Source organism: Erpetoichthys calabaricus, chromosome 18 (genome assembly GCF_900747795.2).
Source record: "Erpetoichthys calabaricus chromosome 18, fErpCal1.3, whole genome shotgun sequence".
NCBI lineage: Eukaryota > Metazoa > Chordata > Cladistia > Polypteriformes > Polypteridae > Erpetoichthys > Erpetoichthys calabaricus.
The window spans coordinates 58,769,620-58,790,636 of NC_041411.2; the positions used below are offsets into that span (position 1 = coordinate 58,769,620).

At 39.8% G+C, this 21,017-nt stretch overlaps 1 protein-coding gene across 1 annotated transcript in view; it reads right to left on the reverse strand.

The window, feature by feature from the left end:
- The window catches only part of LOC114668435 (nuclear pore membrane glycoprotein 210-like), a 367,033-nt gene that overhangs the window by 49,140 nt on the left and 296,876 nt on the right, over positions 1 to 21,017 (reverse strand). The window contains 4 exon segments of the mRNA XM_051921542.1: positions 1,242 to 1,417; positions 1,887 to 2,061; positions 2,149 to 2,240; positions 2,378 to 2,536. Coding sequence (XP_051777502.1) covers positions 1,242 to 1,417; positions 1,887 to 2,061; positions 2,149 to 2,240; positions 2,378 to 2,536 — 602 coding nt within the window.

The window sequence follows — 21,017 nt, forward strand, 5'->3', positions numbered from 1 at the left end:
AACTATAAAACAGAACTAATATGCATCAGAAATTATGTATAGGTAGCCCCTTTTCAATTACTGTGCGATTAAAAGTATCTGGTGCGCACTTGATACTATGTGGTGCTCACTTGAAACTATCTGGTGCTCACTTGAAACTATCTGGATCCTTTCGAAGTATAATAATAAAATAATAATTCAGCTACAAATCTTGTAAAGCACCACTTACCAGCAGTATTAACACTAGAATTACCAGAGCCTACGAAAAAACTCGTAAATCTGTCCCACCTTAAATCGCGTCTTAAATCCGTTTGCACATCTCTGCCAGAGTCTTTTGTCATCTAAATGTACAAATAAGAGAACACGTGCGCTTTTATTCAAAAATGTAACTGCACAAAGAAAAAAAAGCAGCGTTAGCATACCACATTGACACCTTTTGTGAAAGTGTTTCTTTGATATATGGACTTCAGGCTTCATACGTTATATAGTTTATGCCTACATTTTGTCATTTACTATTAGAATATGAAAAACGTTTCTGTTTTAAAAATGTGTTTGCACAGACTACTATAGAAATGGAACACACATGAAATGCGTGTATTCCAAATAACGCTAGAATTATTTCCACTGTAAAACTCCACTTCAATCCCAGATAATCAAATCAAGGCAAGGCATGAGCTAGGAGAAGTTCATTCTAAGTCGGTGGGAGGATGGAATAGCTGGCTGCTAGTAGCTTGTGTTTATCAGCACATTTAGATGACAAAAGACTCTGGCGGAGAGGTGCAAACGGATTTAAGACGCGATTTAAGGTGGGACGGATTTACGAGTTTTTTCGTAGGCTCTGGTAATTCTAGTGTTAACAGCATATGAAAATCATACTGCGGTGGGCTGGCACCCTGCCTGGGGTTTGTTTCCTGCCTTTTGACCTGTGTTGGCTGGGATTGGCTCCAGCAGACCCCCGTGACCCTGTAGTTAGGATATAGCGGGTTGGATAATGGATGGATGGATGGATGAAAATCATAGTGAAAAAAATGTATGTCTGGCCATCTTGCCTGAAGAAGGGGCCTGAGTTGCCTCGAAAGCTTGCATATTGTAATCTTTTAAGTTAGCCAATAAAAGGTGTAATTTTTCTTGGCTTTTCTGGCCATTTGAAAGAGAAGTAAGTTAGTTAAAGCTGGGATGATTGTGGGGTTATTAACTTATTGATAATTTTCTAGGAACTGGACTTGGACAAACAGTCGTAATACTAGTTAACCTGTATTTACCTGTTAGTAGCAAAGGTTAGCATTGAATTGTGCGCATGGAAGCTGTCCCCAGTATTGTCATGGACATGAGCTGTCAAAGTTAGTGTGGCTCCAAGTGGAATGGCAGACAACAGCTCTTTGTTAAAAGTGTAAAGAGTAGGACTTGTGCTAATCCTTAGATAGGAAACAGGGGACACCTAGAAATCACAAAGCAAAATAAGCAAAGACAAAGCATTTCAACATCAGAATAACTTTCAAAATACAATTTTGACTTTTTCCTTCAAATAAATTGAAAATTAGTTACAGTACATTGGCAGTACAAAAAATGTATGCACATTTACTGAAGGTCCTTTCAGTCAAATGGAACTAATCATAAACTGTTAGGCTCCATGCTGTGTTTTTTAATACTGTTTGTACCTTGCTGTGAACTAGATAGATTAATACCTCCTATGTTGCATATAACCAAGTAAGCTTGTTGTACTGTATCTTACTTGTTTTCCATGTAGATCATTTACCATCTAGGCAGCTCTAGTCTAGCACAGTGTCGTAAATATAGGAGTGAAGGGAATCAATTAAATGATTGGGTGCCTGCACTCACAACATAACTCAATTTAAAGTTCTTCTCTACAGAAAATAAGAGGAAAATCAAAATCTTAATATACTTACCTTGAGAGCGATGATAATGCTTTGACTCACACCAAATGATTCCTGGGAGTTTACTTCTAAGCTGGACATACCAGTGAGGGAATTGGATGTAATTATGCCTTTCTCATCCACTTGAACTAAAGGAGTCTTGTTTGGACAACCTAGTGGTTTGTATCTGATGGTAGCAACTCCATCGCTGTGGGGTGATGGAGAAGAAGAAAATATTTTGATAGTTGATAAAACCTTTAACAAATTATAAACTGGGAACTACTTTTAATCTTACCGATTTGTTTCAAATCTTAAAAAAGAGTTTGGTGACATAAGTATTTCTTCTGGCTCCATCTGAGGATTTAATAAATATGGCTTTTCAAAAACCTATAATTAGAATGCAAGTTGGTACAATTTACAATCTGGAAGTATAAGCAAAAAAGGCAACAACAAAAACAATCTAAAATACGTGTTCTAATGGAACTAGTAAAGCACGTTTCCATGTATTAAATGCTGTGTTATACCTGAATCTGAATTTCGTCTGAAAGTTCTTTCAGGTTGCCTTCTAGGTGACCAGCTGCAGGCTGAGTTGCTTTGACGATAACTTTTAAACCTGTTCTTCCCTCAGCTTTTCCGTATGCAATCACTACAAAATTATTTTCCAGAGGAAGTTGTAACAAAGCCTGGATTAACAAAAATATTCAGCAACAATACAAGTGAACAAAGGTTCTACAATATAAATAAAGAAACAGTTCTGCTCATCATTCAACCGACTGACTCCTCCCTACAGCAATTAGCAGTTAAGAAGAAACACTTTAACATCAAATACTTCTGGCATCTGCATTGTCCTGTTAGGTGTTTAAAGAATGAGTGACCCAGGAATTCAAGAACACCTTGCCTCTATTCAACTACCATCACCCTCAGATTTTATTCATATGATTATTTTACCACTGATAAAAAAATGATTGCACATTGCTTTAGATACTTTGAGCACTGCCCTTTATGGAATACTTTAAATATCACACAAGGTCTTCTCTGATAAAACCATCAACTTGAGATTGATGCAAACGTTGTTTTAGAAGAAAGCCAGTTGCCCACACCCCCACCCTCTGCACTCCAGAGAAGAACAATTGTGAGTTGCTGAGCTGCTCTAGGGTCCTTTTTCAGCCTGCTATTTTTCCATCAGCCAACATTTCAAAGCCAATGTTTAGTTAGTCTCGTATATTTCATCTAACAGCACTGTTAAATAGGATAAGGTAACAAAACTGCAAACTTTCACAGACTAAGGGACATCTTGAACAATATGCATTCTGAACATTGTAATTGCAGACTCATTTCTGGATAGATCTGATAGCAAACCAAAGCACCTACGAATGTCAAAGAGGCAGGATGTGTGTGGTACTCAGATGTGAACAATGATCTATTCCGCAAAACCTACATCTGTTATTAAAACTATATGTAAATACTGTATGTTCCTTTCTCTCTTTCTTTCTCTCATACTTTCTAAGATAACTAGCTCTTCATTTTCCTTCTGCTGGGCCTTGATGTTTGTCTGTCTGATGCATCATTTTCACAAGCTCTGGCCTTGTGATGGTGACCCAAGTCAAATGCTGGAAGTAGACCCATTACTTTCGGAAGGGAATCTCCATACATAAACTTCCATGGAAAACATTTTAAATTATGTATTAGATAGAAATGACATTTTTTGTGAAGTGAAACACATCACACAGACCTATCATCCAAAGTAAGTTGAGGGAAACCATACGACAGAGTGATAAAGAAGAATGGAGAGATCGTATCAAAAAGTCTCATTAATTCATAATACCTGATTCGTTAATAAACAATTTATCTATTTCCCCAGAAAACTGTTAACTGAAATACAAACACTGCTTAATTTATTACAAATGTAAATCTCAGACTACTGCACTTTTTCCGAATGCATAATAAGAGAAGAAAACAATGTCAGCCAATTAGATCAATTAGAGGTCAAAATGACTTATTGTAAAATTCGACATTCCCAGAGTGCTTCCAAGACTTTATGTATACTGCATAGAAACGCACAATGTGCAGAAACTGCCCTGTCCCTCCAACTCTCGTAAGTTTCTACAAGCTGCTTTATTCTGTCTCTCACCACCTCTGCTTTATAGATACTGCACAATGCTGAACCCTGACAAAAAATAAGAAATGTCAGCAGGTCTTACACAATGACATAGTTATTAGAGCATTTGAAAGATTTAGACGAGAACAGGCCATTCAGCTCAACAAAGCTCGCCCTTGCTATCCACTTATTTCCTCCAAAAACCATCAAGTTGAGTTCTGAAGGTCCCCAAAGTCTACCACACTACTGACTCCATGTGTCTGTGGTTTACTGGGTAAAGAAAAACTTTTGTAATATTTGCATGAAATTTACACATTTCTGTGTCAACTGTTTTCTTGTTGAACTCATTTTAAAGTAACAGTCTCGATTCACTGTACTAATTCCTTTCCTATTTTGAACACTTCAATCATATCATCTCTTAATCTCCTTCTGCTTAAATTGAAAAGGCTCAGCTTTTTTAATCCTTCCTCATAACTCATCCCCTGCTTTCCATGAATAAGCACAGTTGTTCTTATCTGAACTTTTTCTAGCACTACTATGTCCTTTTTGTAGATTGAATATCACACCAGTGTGTTATAAAGCTTTAGCATAACCTCCATGGACTTGTACTCTACTCATTGTGCTATATAACTTAACATTCTCTTGGCCTCCCTAATGTCTGGACACTTGCTGGAAGTTGATAGTGATGAGCCAACTACAACTACTAAATCCTTCTCATAAGGTGAATGTCAATTCTCAGACTTTCCAGTATGTATTTAAACCTAACATTTGTACTTTCTATGTGTAATATTTTACATTAAGTTCATCTGGCACAAAGCTGTAATGATTCAATGGATTCTAAATTATCTGCCAATCCACCTATCCTGGAATCATCAGCAAACTTAACCAGTTTTTTACTTACAGTATATTCCTATCCAAATCATTTATGTATTATTAAAGATAGCAGCAGCCCTACATCTGGTCCTTGAGGGACACCATTCTTCACTCAATTCTAATGAGGATCCTCACATCATATCCCTCTGCTTCACGTATTTGAGCCATCTACACACTACACTTTGAACTCCAAGTTCTTTTAGTTGATGCCCAACATCTCATGTGGCACCTTATCAAATGTTTTCTGAAAGTCAACATAATATCATATGCACCACCCTGATCATATCCTTTTGTTGCCTCCTCATAGAATTCTAGCATGTTAGGAAAATATGACTTCCTTCATCTGAACCATGCTGTTCAGTAAAACTCCTGTTCTTGCCATGTGTTGTTCAATGTTTTCCTTAATAATTCCTTCCATTAGTGAAGCTGTGATGCAATGTGAAGCTTACTGGCCTATAGTTCCTCGGATCTTGCCTAAAACACTTTTTATATAACAGGATAATATTTGCCCTTTTCTGGTCCTTTGGATTTTCCTCAATGCACAGTGACTCCCTAAAAATATGCATCAAGTGGTGGGAAAAACTAATTTTACGGAACATGAGGCCGGCAATTTGAGCACATACAAGATTGTACCTAAGTGCACTGTGCCATTGTGACATTGGAGTTAATAAAGCTATTGTAATAATTATAACTGGAATGTCTTTTTCCATGAGAACAACTATAAGTCTACTTTTGTTAACACCTGTATGTACTCACTAACCTGCTTAAGCACTCGAGAAAAAATATTATCTGATCCTGGTGATTTGTGTGATTTCAGCCGATTTAATCTGAACAGTACTTCTTTCTGTACCATTTCCAAATGACTCAGTCCTTCCTTAGTAGTCCCTGTCACTGCTAGAAGGTTATCCACTTACTCACATGTGAACACCTCAGAAAAGTATACATTTACAGTATCTGCTATTTCCAGAGGTGGGTAGTAATGAGTTACATTTACTCCATTACATTTACATTTAAGAGTAGTTTTACTGCACCATACTTTTTACTTTTACTTGAGTACATTTGTGAAGAAGAAACGCTACTCTTACTCCACTACATTGGGCAACACTCGACTCGTTACTTTTTTTCCATTAGATACGCTATATTTTTGTCAGAGAGAAGCCACCAGTGGATCTACTGCATGACTGTTTCACCAATTCAGCAATAATAATCACAAGACTCTGTTTCACCAATCAGATGTAGCAACAATAATCACAAGACTCCATTTCACCAATCAGATGTAGCAACAATAATCACAATGCTCCGTTTCACAAATCAGACCTAGCCATGCAGTCACATGACCACACACAAACTGTGGTAGCATAGTGGCACAAACTCCTCACAGACAGCAGACAGAGAAAGAAAGAATACAAGTGGAACCTCGGTTTGCGAGCAATCCAAAGCACTTGTATATCAAAGCAAATTTCCCCATAAGAAATAATGTAAACTCAAGAAGATTCATTCCACAACCCAAAACTATTCATAAAAAATGATTAATACAAAATATAAAGTGTAAAGTAAAAATACATAAAACAAATTAACCTGCACATTACCTTTGAAATAAATCATGGCTGGTGTGAGTGAGTTTCTAAACTCTTGTGTGATTTCACTCAACAGGACGACATGGGAAGAGTGTCCTGACGCAACCACAGGCACCCAGTGTTGTAGCAGTTCGCCGTAAAAGCGAATCCGAAAAGATCGCGATCATGCTATAAGCACCTGCCGTTGATGGCTGATACAAGGAACAAGGAACATTATAAATGAGCAGGGCACAGTATTACTTGGCCATGACCCTGCCTGACTGCTGTGTCTGTGTACAGGAGAGTGGCAGATCCCGCTACAATAAATAACCGCACTGATCCTGTTTTAAGCTGAATAAAGATGGTGTCGCTAAAGTATTGCAACTCAGCTTCGTGCTTTGGGATGCAAGATGGGGACTCACACATCACAGCACACACACGTGGTCACAATGCTGTAGTAAACAGTATACGCTTGTATGGATGTTGACTATATGAGTGAGGCACACCGACTGACAATTTCCCACAATCCCGCAGCACGAGAGAGAAGAACCATCAGTTCAGTTGTGATCACGTGACTCTCGGCAGACAAAGCTTATACGGACTACTTTAATTAAAAAAAAAAATTATTAAAAATTTTAGCTTGTCTTGCAAAATACTCGCAAACCAAGTTACTCGCAATCCAAGGATCCACTGTACATGAAAAATGACAGCCAACTCCTGCTGAAGCTTAACCTTCACTTCACTGAGTGAAGAACAAGCACGTTTTAACCAAACATGCATAGACACAGACAGTCAAGGTAAAGTGAGACTTATTGTATGTGCACAAGGTGTTCTAATGTTATTTTCTATCAGCTGTGCTATTTGGAGGGCAAGTGAATATACAGTATTCTACTGTCAGTGTACAGTATATCTTGTCACTGTAAGTAGTTTGCACTGTTCAAACATACATGTTACCTACTGTAGGTATTGGCTTCAAAAGCTTTGTTGTAAAAAACTGAGATTTGGAACTTTGTGTTATTTGTGCATCTTTATTCTGTAAAGATGTTATATATTTTTACTCATTTTTTATTTTATTATTTGGAAATAGCAGAATTTGTGCATTATTTTTATATTTGTTTGTCTTATTACAACATTTCTAAAAATTTAAATCATTCATTATGATCAAACAGTTACTCAGTACTTGAGTAGTCTTTTCACCAAATACTTTTTTACTCGAGTAATTTTTTGGATGACTATTTTTTACATCTACTTGAGTAATATTATTTTGAAGTAACGATACTCTTACTTGAGTACAATTTTTGGCTACTCTACCCACCTCTGGCTATTTCACTGACTGTATGTTTTGATTCCCCTTTACTATTACTAATGCACTTCACCTCCTCCTTGACTGTTTTTTTACTACTAAAATACTGAAAGAAATTTCTTTGGGTCATCGTTCCCCTTATCTACTATATTCTAACTCTTTATTAATCCACTACAGAGATTTTCTGAAACTACTCCTAATTCCAAATTTTGTGATGCACCTGTCCTACAATATACATAAAACATTTTTAAACCTCTTCTACTGCTCCTTGAATGTCTCCATACTATTTGCTTTGCTACTTAGATGCTTAGATTAGGGTGGTGGGAGGAATCATGTGATTGGAGAGAACCAGTACAGATGCAGTGTGGTCCAATCAGTCATGTCTCTGTCTCATTCACTTGCACTGCTTGTAGCTTGATGGCATGAGCCATAAATGCAACGGCCCACCAGGAATAGTCTCAGTTGTCCCGATGGCCAGCCAATTCCTGAATATTTTGCCTGAAGTATTTATTTTAAAAATGTGAAATGATGTCCATAAAGGGAGACACAAGATCAGCACACTGTGACAATCCATTGACACTCAATTCAAAGACCCAATGTATATCAATGTGTTTTACCTATCAAAACATAAGACAGAATGGATCCATGGATATATTTACTTCAGATTCTGATCCTCCCCTCTCCATGTTGCTGCAGAAATCAAGATTTATGAAAGCAGGGAAAGATTTTTCAATTTTCAATCACCCAGTTTTCTTGATCATGTGATCACTGTTATTTGATCTTCTTGTTCTTCGCTGACAGGAATAGAACCTGGAGTGATCTTCTGCTGTAGCCCATCTGTTTTAGAATCCAATGCTTAGTATACTCAGACTGATGCCTTTCTGAACATTTGGGTATTATTGGTACTGGCTGTTCCTCTTTATTTTTTTCAAGCTTAACAAACCAAAATTCAACCCCCACCCAAGAGAAAGAGAAGAGAGCCAACAACGAGAGCAAATCTTTAAAAGCAGCATGAAGTGTATCTTTTTCCCCAATATAGAAGCTTATCTAAAATGTTATTGATTAGATTCTGCCATATTTAAAAAAAGTTTCAAACAGTTCCCCTAAGTGAGAATTTGATTTTTTCCAATTTCAAATAGTACAGAACATCAGTTACCCACTGACTTAAAAGTGGTGGGATGGGATTCTTCCAGTCGAGCAAGATAGTCAATGTGCTAGTAGTGAGGTAAATGCAATTACAGTTTTGTCCTTCTCCACTTGAAGCCCATTCAGGAATACTCAATATATGTTGATATCCAGGGGCCTCATGTACTGTATAAACGGTGCGTACTTACAAAAATGTTGCGTAAGCCCATTTCCACACTCACATCGCGATGTATAAAACCTAAACTTGCTGTAAAGCCACACACATTTTCATGCTATCTGAATGCTTGGCATATGCAAGTTCTCTGCTTGGTTTTGCAAACTGGCGGCACCCAGCCTCAAAGCAGTGCTTTTGTTCCAGTGTGGTTTCCCTTTCTTTTTTAGATCCACATCCCTGATGCGGCTTTATCAAATAAACAATATGCGGTTAATTTCAGTGTATTAGTTTATGGCATCTGATTGTAATTAACCTGTAACAATATAATGGTCCACAGAGTGGCCAAACTATTCCAAATACCATAGCTGCTTTAATGTTGTTCCTCTCATTGCACCACCCAGAGTATTTATCCCACTGTATCTGAGTGTTGAATCACAGCTCTACAGCAGCTGATGGCAAAGAGAATTGTCGGTATATAGCATCAAGCACACGCTGCCTCATACGACAAATGCTTCAGAGCCTTTCCTGTATGGACCTCGCGGTTCAGAAACAGCTTCATCCCAAGAACTATAAACGCACTCAATCAGTCTATCGAGTGCTCCTGGTAGAACTGTTTGTACTTATTAGTATAATTATCCATCCATCCATTTGCCAACCCGCTGAATCCGAACACAGGGTCACGGGGTTCTGCTGGAGCCAATCCCAGCCAACACAGGGCACAAGGCAGGAACCAATCCCGGGCAGGGTGCCAACCCACCGCAGGACACACACAAACACACCCACACACCAAGCACGCACTAGGGCCAATTTAGAATCGCCAATCCACCTAACCAGCATGGACTGTGGTAGGAAACCGGAGCGCCCGGAGGAAACCCACACAGACACGGGCAGAACATGCAAACTCCACGCAGGGAGGACCCGGGAAGCGAACCCAGGTCCCCAGGTCTCCCAACTGCGAGGCAGCAGCGCTACCCACTGCGCCACCGTGCCGCCCTATTAGTATAATTACCTCACTGTAAACTTGCGATACAGTTATAATATTGCACAACCTGAGCCACTTTATAAAGCACATATTTACATATGATGACAATATCATTTTTAAGATGAAATGCAGCAAAATATGTTTATTACATTATACAGATAAAATGTTAACATCATTTAAATAATCTATATTGGTAATAATTAAATATGTGAGGACACGGTGTCACAGCGCTAGCAAGGAGCTTGCGCCCTATTCAGGGATTGTTTCTGCCTTGCACTGTATTCTTGCTGGGGCTGGTGCAACACTGGAAGGATAGATGGATAGAATAATTAAACATGTACTACGAAGATATTTCAATGTTCCTTAAAAGTTTTGAAGAATCAGCATTCTAAGCTTACAGATGACTTAACATCTACTACAGAGCTGATTGTGTGATGATTGGTTACTTGGAGAAAGAAAAGGAAGGAAAGGAATTGGGAGTTAGTACGTTTGAAAGAGACGTTACTGCTGCAATAAATTATTTCATCGAAGGTCGCACACGACACAGTAAGCATCGTGCGGGAGGCACGAACAATCTCTGGACAGGGTGCCAGCTCGTCACTATTACTGCGCCACCGTGTTCCCATGTTTAATACATACTTTAACTCCTATCATCATGAAAATGATATCAAGTATACATCTCAGTATTTTAATTATTCAGTCAGCTGTAATATCACGAATGTAATGGATTCTGTGCCATATCGGAAGAAGAGAAAGCCCGTTTAAGAAGCACGTAGTGATTCACACACATACAGCACATAGAGGAACACATACAAAACAAAGCATTTAACGTGCTACTTTAGTTACGATGGGATTTGAGAAACTAGTGAATTAAATGATTTAAAGATGAAGTTTATGATGTTCTACTTTGATGACAAAATAAACAACGTGATTAAGGTGGAAATTTTAAGATTAAAGTTGACATTTCAAGCTTTTTTCCCCACTGCGTGCCTATTTTTTTTTCTTTTCTCTGTACCCTAATATGCTTCATATGACACTCAGACGGTGGGCTACGACGTGCCTTTTCATGGCAACTTTGATATCTGACAACTTATTTTTGATTTCGGGCACGGTGCGACTTTGTGAACTTGAGCTTTCGAGTTTCTCCGACAGTCTATGTCACTTGATCAACTTTCTTTTGTTGTTTTTACCACTGTTTAAACCAACAAATAGTATGTTTTTCCTTGCCTCCACTTGGTATTCACTGAAATTCTTCTATTTTCCCCCGTGCTTTTGCCATTGCCTTTTCACAGAATGCTGATTAAGGGCTATTTATATTGATTTGCATATTCAAAGAGGCATAATTCTGGGAGGAGTTGGGGAGTGGCGGCAGGTGCGTCCGCGTGCACGTGCGTTACTTTTCACGCTGACCAGGATTTATGGAGTGGAAGAACATGGAAGTTGACAAACACACAGATTTATGCATCTGGATTTTTTTGTGCGTACACACATTTTCACTTTTGTCTGTACCCCATGTTTTAGTGTGAATTCTATGCACGGCGTTATACATGAGACCCCAGGTGTTTATGGCTTGCGTATTTGCTGCCGTGTAATAAAACTGAAAGTTTGGTAGTGCTATGCCCCCTTCTGCTTTAGGTCATTGTAGAGTTGCTCTTTGGATGCATTGATGTTTCAAATTCCAAATAAATGAGGTTATGATAGAATATAATCTATTAAAAATGATTTGTTAATGTATATGTGGATGCTTTGAAATAATAAAGAAGCTTGGGAAGGACTTTCATCTTGACAGTGCTGATTCTCCCTGCTAATGTAAGTTGGAGGGTAGACCATCTGTTCACATCTGGTTTAATTTTTTTCCATGAAGACAACAAAATTTTGAAAAAGAGGCTTTATATTTACATGTGATATTTACTCCTAAATATTTAAAGTGATCTGCCAAGATAAATGAAAAGGTGTCTTATTGTAATATTTTGTGCTAGAGAGTTTACTGGAAAAAGTATACTTGTATTCAAATTGATTTTGAGTCCTGATATCTTTTGAAAATCTGCTAGTGCTTTAGGACTGCTGGTATGGAATCTGCATATAGTGATATTTTCTGTTCAAGTCCCTCTCTGAAAATCCCCTTTATCTCTGATGCATTTCGAAAGTAAACAACCAATGGCTCAATGGTGATTGCAAAGAACAATGGTGATTAAGGCATCCTTGTAGAGTACCACGTTCTAATTTGAAGTAGTCTGAAATAATGTTAATACAAACCGAGGCTTCTGGACTAGTATAGTGTAATTTGATCCATGCACATATGTTTGGGCCAAACCCAAATTTGTGGAATGAGGTAAATAGGTACTCCCAGTCAACCTTATCATTTTTTTTTCTGCACCCAAAGGTAATAAGTTCTCTGGGATATTAGATTTAAGGGGTGAATATATTATATTAAACAAACATTGAAGATTAAAAGCTAAGTGCCTCTTTTTAATAAATCTGTTTTAGTCTTGTGATATTACAGAAGGAAACACTTTCTCAATCCTTTTGGCTAGAACTTTGGAGAATATGTTAACATCATTATTCAGGAGTGCGATTGGTCTTTATGATGTATAAAAGTTGAATTTGCACCCTGGTTCAAATTACACCTAGCACATGATCAGGTAATTGTTAAAAGAAGCCTAACTTTATTATCTTCCGAGTTTATGGTCAAGCTTCATATTTTTATCTTCTGAGCTTATGCTTAAAGGCTTAACATTCAATATGATAAAGGAAGGTTTAGTTATTTTAGAGCAAAGATATATAAAGTTTAAGAGAAAAAAGTCATATTTAAGGCATAATCATTGTTATATTGTAATGCTTAGGCTAAGTTCCAATAACCATTGTCTCTTATAACCATGAGAACAGGATAAATGTGTGTGGCAGGTGGCCAGGTGCGGCCCTCAATCAGCCGCCTATTTAAGGAGCCGCCGCCCTGCAATCAAGGCTGGAGTCGGGTGAGGAGGTGGACGAGGTCAGAGGAGGTGGCAAGGAGAGGCCCTGAGTGTGTGTGTGTGTGTGTGTGTGTGTGTGTGTGTGTGTGTGTGTGTACGTGTGTGTGTGTGTGTAGTGAAGAGACGGCTTGGAGGAGAAGCCAGGACTTTGGGAGATTGTTGGGGTTTGTTGGTGGCGGTGCACTTAGTGACTTATGTACAATAATAGTGTAAATAAACGTGTGGTGATGGACTGCAACGTATCTGCCTGTCTGTGTCCGGGCTGTACCTTTCTACAGTGGCGTAGTCGGCAGGTTGCTGCACCTGGCACAAGGTGCGGACCTGCATTCAAAATATTGTCTGTGGAAGGCCCGGCACAGCAGGCGAGCTCACCCACGTGCCGCAGGGGCGGCGTGCACTGAACCCCGCAGGGGAATACAGTGTTGCGGACCGTTAGCGGTCCGGTGTCAGACTTTGTGTTTCAGGGGCAGCTTGGGAGCGCGGCGGCAGCTAGGAGAGCTGCCTGGAAGGAGATGCTACAGCCGCGGAGCTGCCCAGAACCTCGCCCTCGAGTGTGGAATGAGGGTGAGGAGGCCGCAGACTGAAGGTCCCTCCTCGTAGCAGGCACGGGATTGGGCAGCGTGTCCTGTCCTCCCGCCAACGATTGGTCAGAGGCGGGAGCAGGGAATGTCCATCTCGTGCCGAGAAGAAACCCGAGTGGGCAGCAAGGAAGTGTCCACAGAGCAGCTGGTGAGTGGAACTACTCGCGAGGTAAGCCCACCGCCGTCTGCTTCTCTCTCCTTGGCGGCGATATTGCAGGAGCTGCAAGAACAACTGCGCCTTGTGCTGTCGCCGCCGGCCGAGCGATGTGCCCTCCGGGCGGAGACGCTGGACTCAGGAGGGATGGCAGTGGCGTCGGATCGAGAGCCGCAGGCAGAAGAGGATCGGCGCACTGCAGGAGCTCCTGAAAGGAGAGGCACAGCGGGGAAGGTAAGGGAGACCGACCCCGTTAAGCTCCGGACGCCAGCGGGGCTGGGTCTGCCCTCTTACAATGGGCAGATCCGAACCGTCGTGGCGTCCCAAAGTAAACGGAGGAAGCGGCTTTGGGAAGCCAGTTCCTCCGATAAGCGAGGACATGCTGCTGGGTGCGCGTGTCCCGCAAAGGGCCGTCCTCTGCGAAGGCAGAGGAGAATCCCGCAGCTGGAGAGGTCGAAACGGAGCGTAATCCCACTGGTGATTCCGTGGCGGGGAGCACGGACTGCTCGGGCTGGGAAGCCGAGAAAGGGAGCATCGGGGCGCCGATCGGGGCCGAGAGCGTTGGCCCAGCTGAGGACGAGCCGAGGGGCTGCGTCAGGGCAACGCCTCCGCCCTTGTTTTTCTTTTGGATTTGCAGGATCGGGCCCTAGGCTACAATGTGTTGGCTTGCCGCCGAGGGGTTCCCGTCCTCCCGGAATGGTTAGCTGGTCCCAGGAGGTCTCAGCTAGCGGGGGAGTCATGTGGCAGGTGGCCGGGTGCGGCCCTCAATCAGCCGCCTATTTAAGGAGCCGCCGCCCTGCAATCAAGGCTGGAGTCGGGTGAGGAGGTGGACGAGGTCAGAGGAGGCGGCAAGGGGAGGCCCTGAGTGTGTGTATAGTGAAGAGACGGCTTGGAGGAGAAGCCAGGACTTTGGGAGATTGTTGGGGTTTGTTGGTGGCGGTGCACTTAGTGACTTATGTACAATAATAGTGTAAATAAACGTGTGGTGATGGACTGCAACGTGTCTGCCTGTCTGTGTCCGGGCTGTACCTTTCTACATGTGCAAAATGTCATGGTCATAAGCGCACTTGTTAAATACATTTAAAAAAGTCACATACTCCTAAGCTAACAGGACTATCAGTCAACCTAGAGGATTGAATTAATTGTGGTTATTTAAGGTATCAACATTTTGTAATGTCCCATTAGCAAATGGGTGTAACCAATCATGTTAAAAGTTTTCTGATTATGTAATGAATTCCTTGGGTTGCTTGTTCTGTAGGTGTTACCTCTTGCAAAACTTAGATAATAAAGAAGAATGGTTGACACTTTCTCCTGCCTGTGCTTACTGCCTATATAAGACACCAAGTCGGGGGTGCCCGTTAAATTTCATCCACAGATGCACATTGGAATAAGTCCTTATTTTCTTAGGAAAAACAGTAGTTAATACTTGACGAAAAGTTTGAGGTAGAATTTTTTTGTCTCTAGCTTATATAAATGTTGCTAATAATAGTGGAGTTAACTTTTATGAAATTTTTTTTTATAAAATTCCACTGGATAGCCATCAGGGCCTGCTGCTTTCCCAGTCTGATGTGAGTTTATAGTGTCTAGTAATTCTAAGAGTGTCAGTGTTTTATCCTGTTCCACTGCACTAAGAATATCTAGCTGTGGTATCCATAATGAGTAAAAAAACTAGGGCTGGGCGTTTAATCGAAAAGTAATCGAAATCGACATTCAGAACCTACAATCGATCAAATTTTTCCAGGTTGATTATTTCGATTACTTTCCCTTTAAAAACACTACCACGTGTGGAGTCACGTGACCCCGCTCCGTTTTCCGCCGACATGTCGAGCATGGAGAGCTTAAACACTGACACAACTGAGCAACAAGAGCAGCTTGTACCAAAGAAAAACGCAGTCTCCGTCATTTGGACACATTTTGGCTTCAGTAAGGATGACATCGAACAAAATGAAGTCAGATGTAGACACTGTAGAAAAACAGTTTCGATGCCCAAAGGTAACACCACCAATTTGTTTCAACACTTAAAGCACAATCACGTTACTGAATATGAACAGTGCATGGCTCAAAAAAAAACCAAAAAGAGACTGACAAACGCCCAGCAACAAGTGCCTCCGCAAAGCAGATGTCGATAACACAAGCGTTCACAAATGCCACACAGTATGAGAAGAGTTCAAGAAGATGGAAAGAAATAACTGACGCTATTTGTTATTACATCGCAAAGGATATGACTCCCTTGGCTACAGTGGAGCAAAGCGGGTTTAAACACCTCGTTAAAACTCTCAACAGAAGATACACTGTGCCATCGCGATCACATTTTTCTAAAACTGCGCTGCCAGACATGTACAAGACATGTTGTAAAAATGTAGCTGTTGAACTGAAAAATGTTCAGCACTTTGCAGCCACATCTGATCTCTGGTCAAGTAGGACGATGGACCCATTCTTGAGCCTTACTTTGCACTACATTGATGATGATTGGAAGCTGCGCCAGAGATGCCTTGAGACGGCATATTTTCCAGCCGATCACACAGCAGATATGATTGCACAAGGTCTGAAAGATATGCTTTCTGAATGGGACCTCGCGGAAGAAAAACTTTCAGCCATTACGACAGACAACGGTGCTAATGTTGTCAAAGCTGCTGCGCTTAATGGATGGTTACGGCAGCAGTGTTTTGGACACCGACTACACCTTGCAATTGGTAAGTACACGTCAGCTTAATTAAATATAATAGCTTTGGGATGTTATCAAATTGGGCATATCTGGCGTTTACTATATTCTGGCTATGCTAAATTTGTTCATAAAGCACCTTTATAAATGTTACAATATGCTTGATATTACAGTGTTACAATGTTAAGTTCACATTACAATGTAACAGAACACTACATCATTAAAGTAAAAATCATTGTGTTGTAAAAATGTGTTGTTAATCTGCTATTATTTAAGAAATATAAGAGGCTCTTTAATTTTGGTACTGTTAAAGCTTCAGGTATAAATAAAATATTGTCAATAATAATAAAAAAATTATTAATTTTGTGTGTTTCAGAAAATGGATTGAAAGATCAACGTGTGACACGTGCAGTGAGGGTGTGAAAAACATAGTCAGTGCTTTTTCCTATAGCTGGAAAAAAAAGAAGGCATTAATGAAGGTGCAACAAGAACTGAACCTGCCACAACACAAGCTAAAAACAGCATGCGTTACCAGATGGGGATCGATGCAAATGATGATTGCAAGAGTCCTCGAACAAAGGAAAGCTATTACACAGGTCCTTTCTGAAGACAAAAAATCCAGGCACCTTGATCCATCATGGGCTGACCTGGATGTCTTAGAGGCTGTCAGCAAGGCTCTTTCCCCCTTGATGGAGTTCACAGACGCCCTATCAGGGGAAGAGTATGTGACCATTTCATTTGTAAAGCCTGTACTGCACATCCTCAATTCACGAGTGCTTGCTGAGGAGGAAGATGATGTGGAGCTGACTAAAACTATCAAAACCAGCATCCTCAGGTATCTTAAGGAGAAGTACTCAGATCCTATCACAGAAGATCTATTGGACACAGCCAGTTTTGTTGATCCCAGATTTAAAGCTACCTACATTTCTGCTCACAATGTCCCCACCATTCAGGAGAAAGTGAAAACAGAGATGGAGAAGATGTTAGAAGCTGAAGTCTGCAGAGAAAGTCAGATAACAGAGACTGCAGAACCAACAACTTCATCAGCAGTAGCAAAAAAGCAAAAGAGGTCATTAGGAAGCTTTTTTAAAGGGAGTGAGGCAACACCTTCAGCAAGTTCAGCTACACCCACTCTGTCACTTCAGCAATCACTAGAAGCAGAGATGAGCAGCTATTAGGTGTCCCCCATGCTGGATAGTGAGGCAAATCCACTGGACTGGTGGAGGAAGCATCATGTACACTTTCCCACTCTAAGTAAGGTGGCAAAAAAGTATCTCTGCATACCAGCTACTAGCTCCCCATCAGAGCGGGTTTTCAGTTCAGGCAGAAACATTGTTACATGCCTCAGGTCCTGCCTGAAACCTGAAAAGGTTAACATGCATGTGTTTCTTAGTAAGAACTTAAGAGTAAATTCATGTTCAAATAGTGACATGACAAGATCGCTAAGATCACCTCATGCAACAGTGTTTAGAGAGTTCTATTTTCATTACAACATTAAAATATTTGTTTACAGAAGATGTAAGAAATGCACTGTTTAAAATATTATTTACAGGATATATAAGAGTTATTTTATTTAGAAGAGATACTGCTTATTTTCTACTTTTAATAAGAAAAACATTGAAAATAATTTATTTTGTTTCCAAAAGTGCAAGTTATTTATTTTTACTTTTTTTTATAAGAACAAAGTAACTGTTCATTTTAGGCAATGTATGCTTTAATTTCACTTGTTCAACATTGATGTTCAATAAATAATCACAGATAGTAGATAGTGTGTTTCCTTCAATTATTTTAAAATCAAGTAATGCACCCTTCATTCAAAAATCTCTCACTTGTAATATGTGAGCATATTTACTGTACAAAACTTGTCAGTGAACTATGAGGGCAAAAAATAAATAAATAAATAAAATAATCATTCATTAATCGTAATCGAGTTAAAATGTTCAATTAACCGAGATTTTGATTTTAGGCCAAATCGCCCAGCCCTAAAAAAAACTAATTAGATTTTGTCTTATCTTCTTTAGACTGAGTAGAGTATAAGAACTTAAAGTACTCTCTAAATTTGTGTGTTATATTTTTATGATCAATGATTTAATCTCGGGCGGCACGGTGGCGCAGTGGTAGTGGTAGTGGTAGTGTTTCGCTTCCCGGGTCCTCCCTGCGTGGAGTTTGCATGTTCTCCCCGTGTCTGCGTGGGTTTCCTCCGGGCGCTTCGGTTTCCTCCCACAGTCCAAAGACATGCAGGTTAGGTGGATTGGCGATTCTAAATTGGCCCTAGTGTGTGCTTGGTGTGTGGGTGTGTTTGTGTGTGTCCTGCGGTGGGTTGGCACCCTGCCCGGGATTGGTTCCTGCCTTGTGCCCTGTGTTTGCTGGGATTGGCACCAGCACACCCCCATGACCCTGTGTTCGGATTCAGCAGGTTGGAAAATGGATGGATGGATGGATGATTTAATCTCCGTCTGTGCTGGTAATTACTGTTATTGCATTGCGGACTTTCTGCTTCTGGTTTTGTTGGGCTAAGATCTTATTGGCCTACTCCCTGTGTTCATAATCATAGATTTCATGATTTAAAGATGAGCTGTTCCGTTTCTTTAGTTGTCAACAGGTTAAATTCTGATAGCAAAACCTGTCTTTTCCTATAAATTGGCTCTTTGGAGACCTGGCGTGTTCTAGATCTATTTTTGTAATTTTGCTGATTAACTGAGACGCCATCTTAGTTTCCAATTTATTTTTGTGAGAAACATGAAATAATGTATCCTCTTAAAAATGCGTTCTGAGTTTGTTAGGGTTTTCCTGCAGAGACCTTTGAGGACGCATATGTCTCAAGAAAATAATCAGTTTAGTCGGATATGAATTCTGTACAGTGCTTATTAGCTAATGACAGGAGATTAAGATGCTGGCTACAAGATGATTGTGTACGGTATAGTGATTTAAGCTCCATGATCAAAGGTATTCCTGAAAAACATGAAAGTCTAAACCCAGTGAAATGCATAGCTGAACTATTCTCTAAAATAACTGGAGAGGATTTCAAATTGGACACTGAGATCTCAGTAGCCTGCCACATACGTGGATCGAATGCCTCAAAACTGAGAAACCTAATTGTCCATTTCGACAAACTATAGGTTAAAGAAAAGTTGATGTCTCTTCTCAGATTGAAAGAGGAGATTACATTTGAACATAACTGCATTTGTACTTTCCCGGATTACTCTCCTGAAACAGCTGCTAAACACACCACATTCTACAGCATTAAAAAAGCTCCTACACAGAGCTTAAATCAGATACAACCTCTTGTAAGTTGCCCAACTGAAAATGGTTAATAATAACAAGCTTTACATTTTTACCTCTCCAGATGAAGTGACAAAAGAGCTAAAAGACTGATCCCGACATACTTCTGAAATCACGAACATGAGTCATACCGTTTTCTGGCAAGGCAAAGAAGATTCTGCTTGTAACTTGCAACGTGGTCAATCTGTAATACATTTGCCGCAACTATATATGTATTTCCTTTTCGGCCAACTTTGTTTTTTTTTTGGTTAAACTTCAATTATTATATGCACATTTTGGTAACTACAAAGTAGCCAGATATTGTATCAGGACTGTACTATCATATGTTATCTCAGTCTCCATGTGAACTGTTTAACATCATTTCCTAGGTTTATTGTATTGGGACTGTTTAAGATCATATCTTAGATTTATTGTATTTGGACTGTACTTTCATAAGATATCTCAATTTTAACGTTTTCTACAATGTTGCTGGGGGGTTCATTTTGTTCTGGATGTGCTCTGTCTCTTGGCATGTCAGAGGACCGGGACTTTGTAAAGTGTGAACTTGGGGAGGCAAGATGGGGGCAGGGGCAGAAAGACAGCAATGCTATTTCTTATTTATCCTTTTCCTCCAATAACTGTAAGTGCCAACTTAACAATAGGCTCTATAGCCATAACAACTGGCAATAATATGAAATCTAGGTCAAAGTTATCATATGTCAATGTACTACCTTAACTTAATACTACATAATGTCAACAAAAGTTCAGAAGCAATGTCTCCATGACCAAACAGTGAACTTTGTGAGCTGGAACGTCAAAGGTCTCAATCATGAATTAAAGAGAAAGAAAGTATTCTATCACCTAAAAGGTCTAAAAGCCAATATATTATTTTTACAGGAGGCTCGCTTAACAAATAAGGACCAGTATCAGTTGCAAAGAGAGTGGATTGGCCAAATTTTTCACTTTCTCACATAATATCTGATCCTGAAGGGCGATATGTCATGGTGATGGGCAATTTATTTAATACTAAAGTGATTTTGATAAATATCTATTCACCTAACTTGGATGGTAGAGATTTCATCCAAAATGTATTCGCATCTACTCCTAATTGGAACACTCATAAAATTATAATTGTATTTTAAATTCAGACATGGATTGGTCTTCAGCTACAGTGGCTGTAACATCTAATACTGCAAAAATAATTACATTGTTTCTAATGGATCATAACTTATCAGACCTATGGAGGATTTTAAATCGTAACCTAAGAGCATGTTCCTTCTTCTTACAACTACATCAGTGATACTCAAGAATTGATTATTTCTTCATTGACAATAATTTCCTGCCCACTATCAAAATGTAAGTACAACGTTATTGTTATCACATCCCTCTGATGCTGGCTAATCCTCTGTAATCTCTCTCATT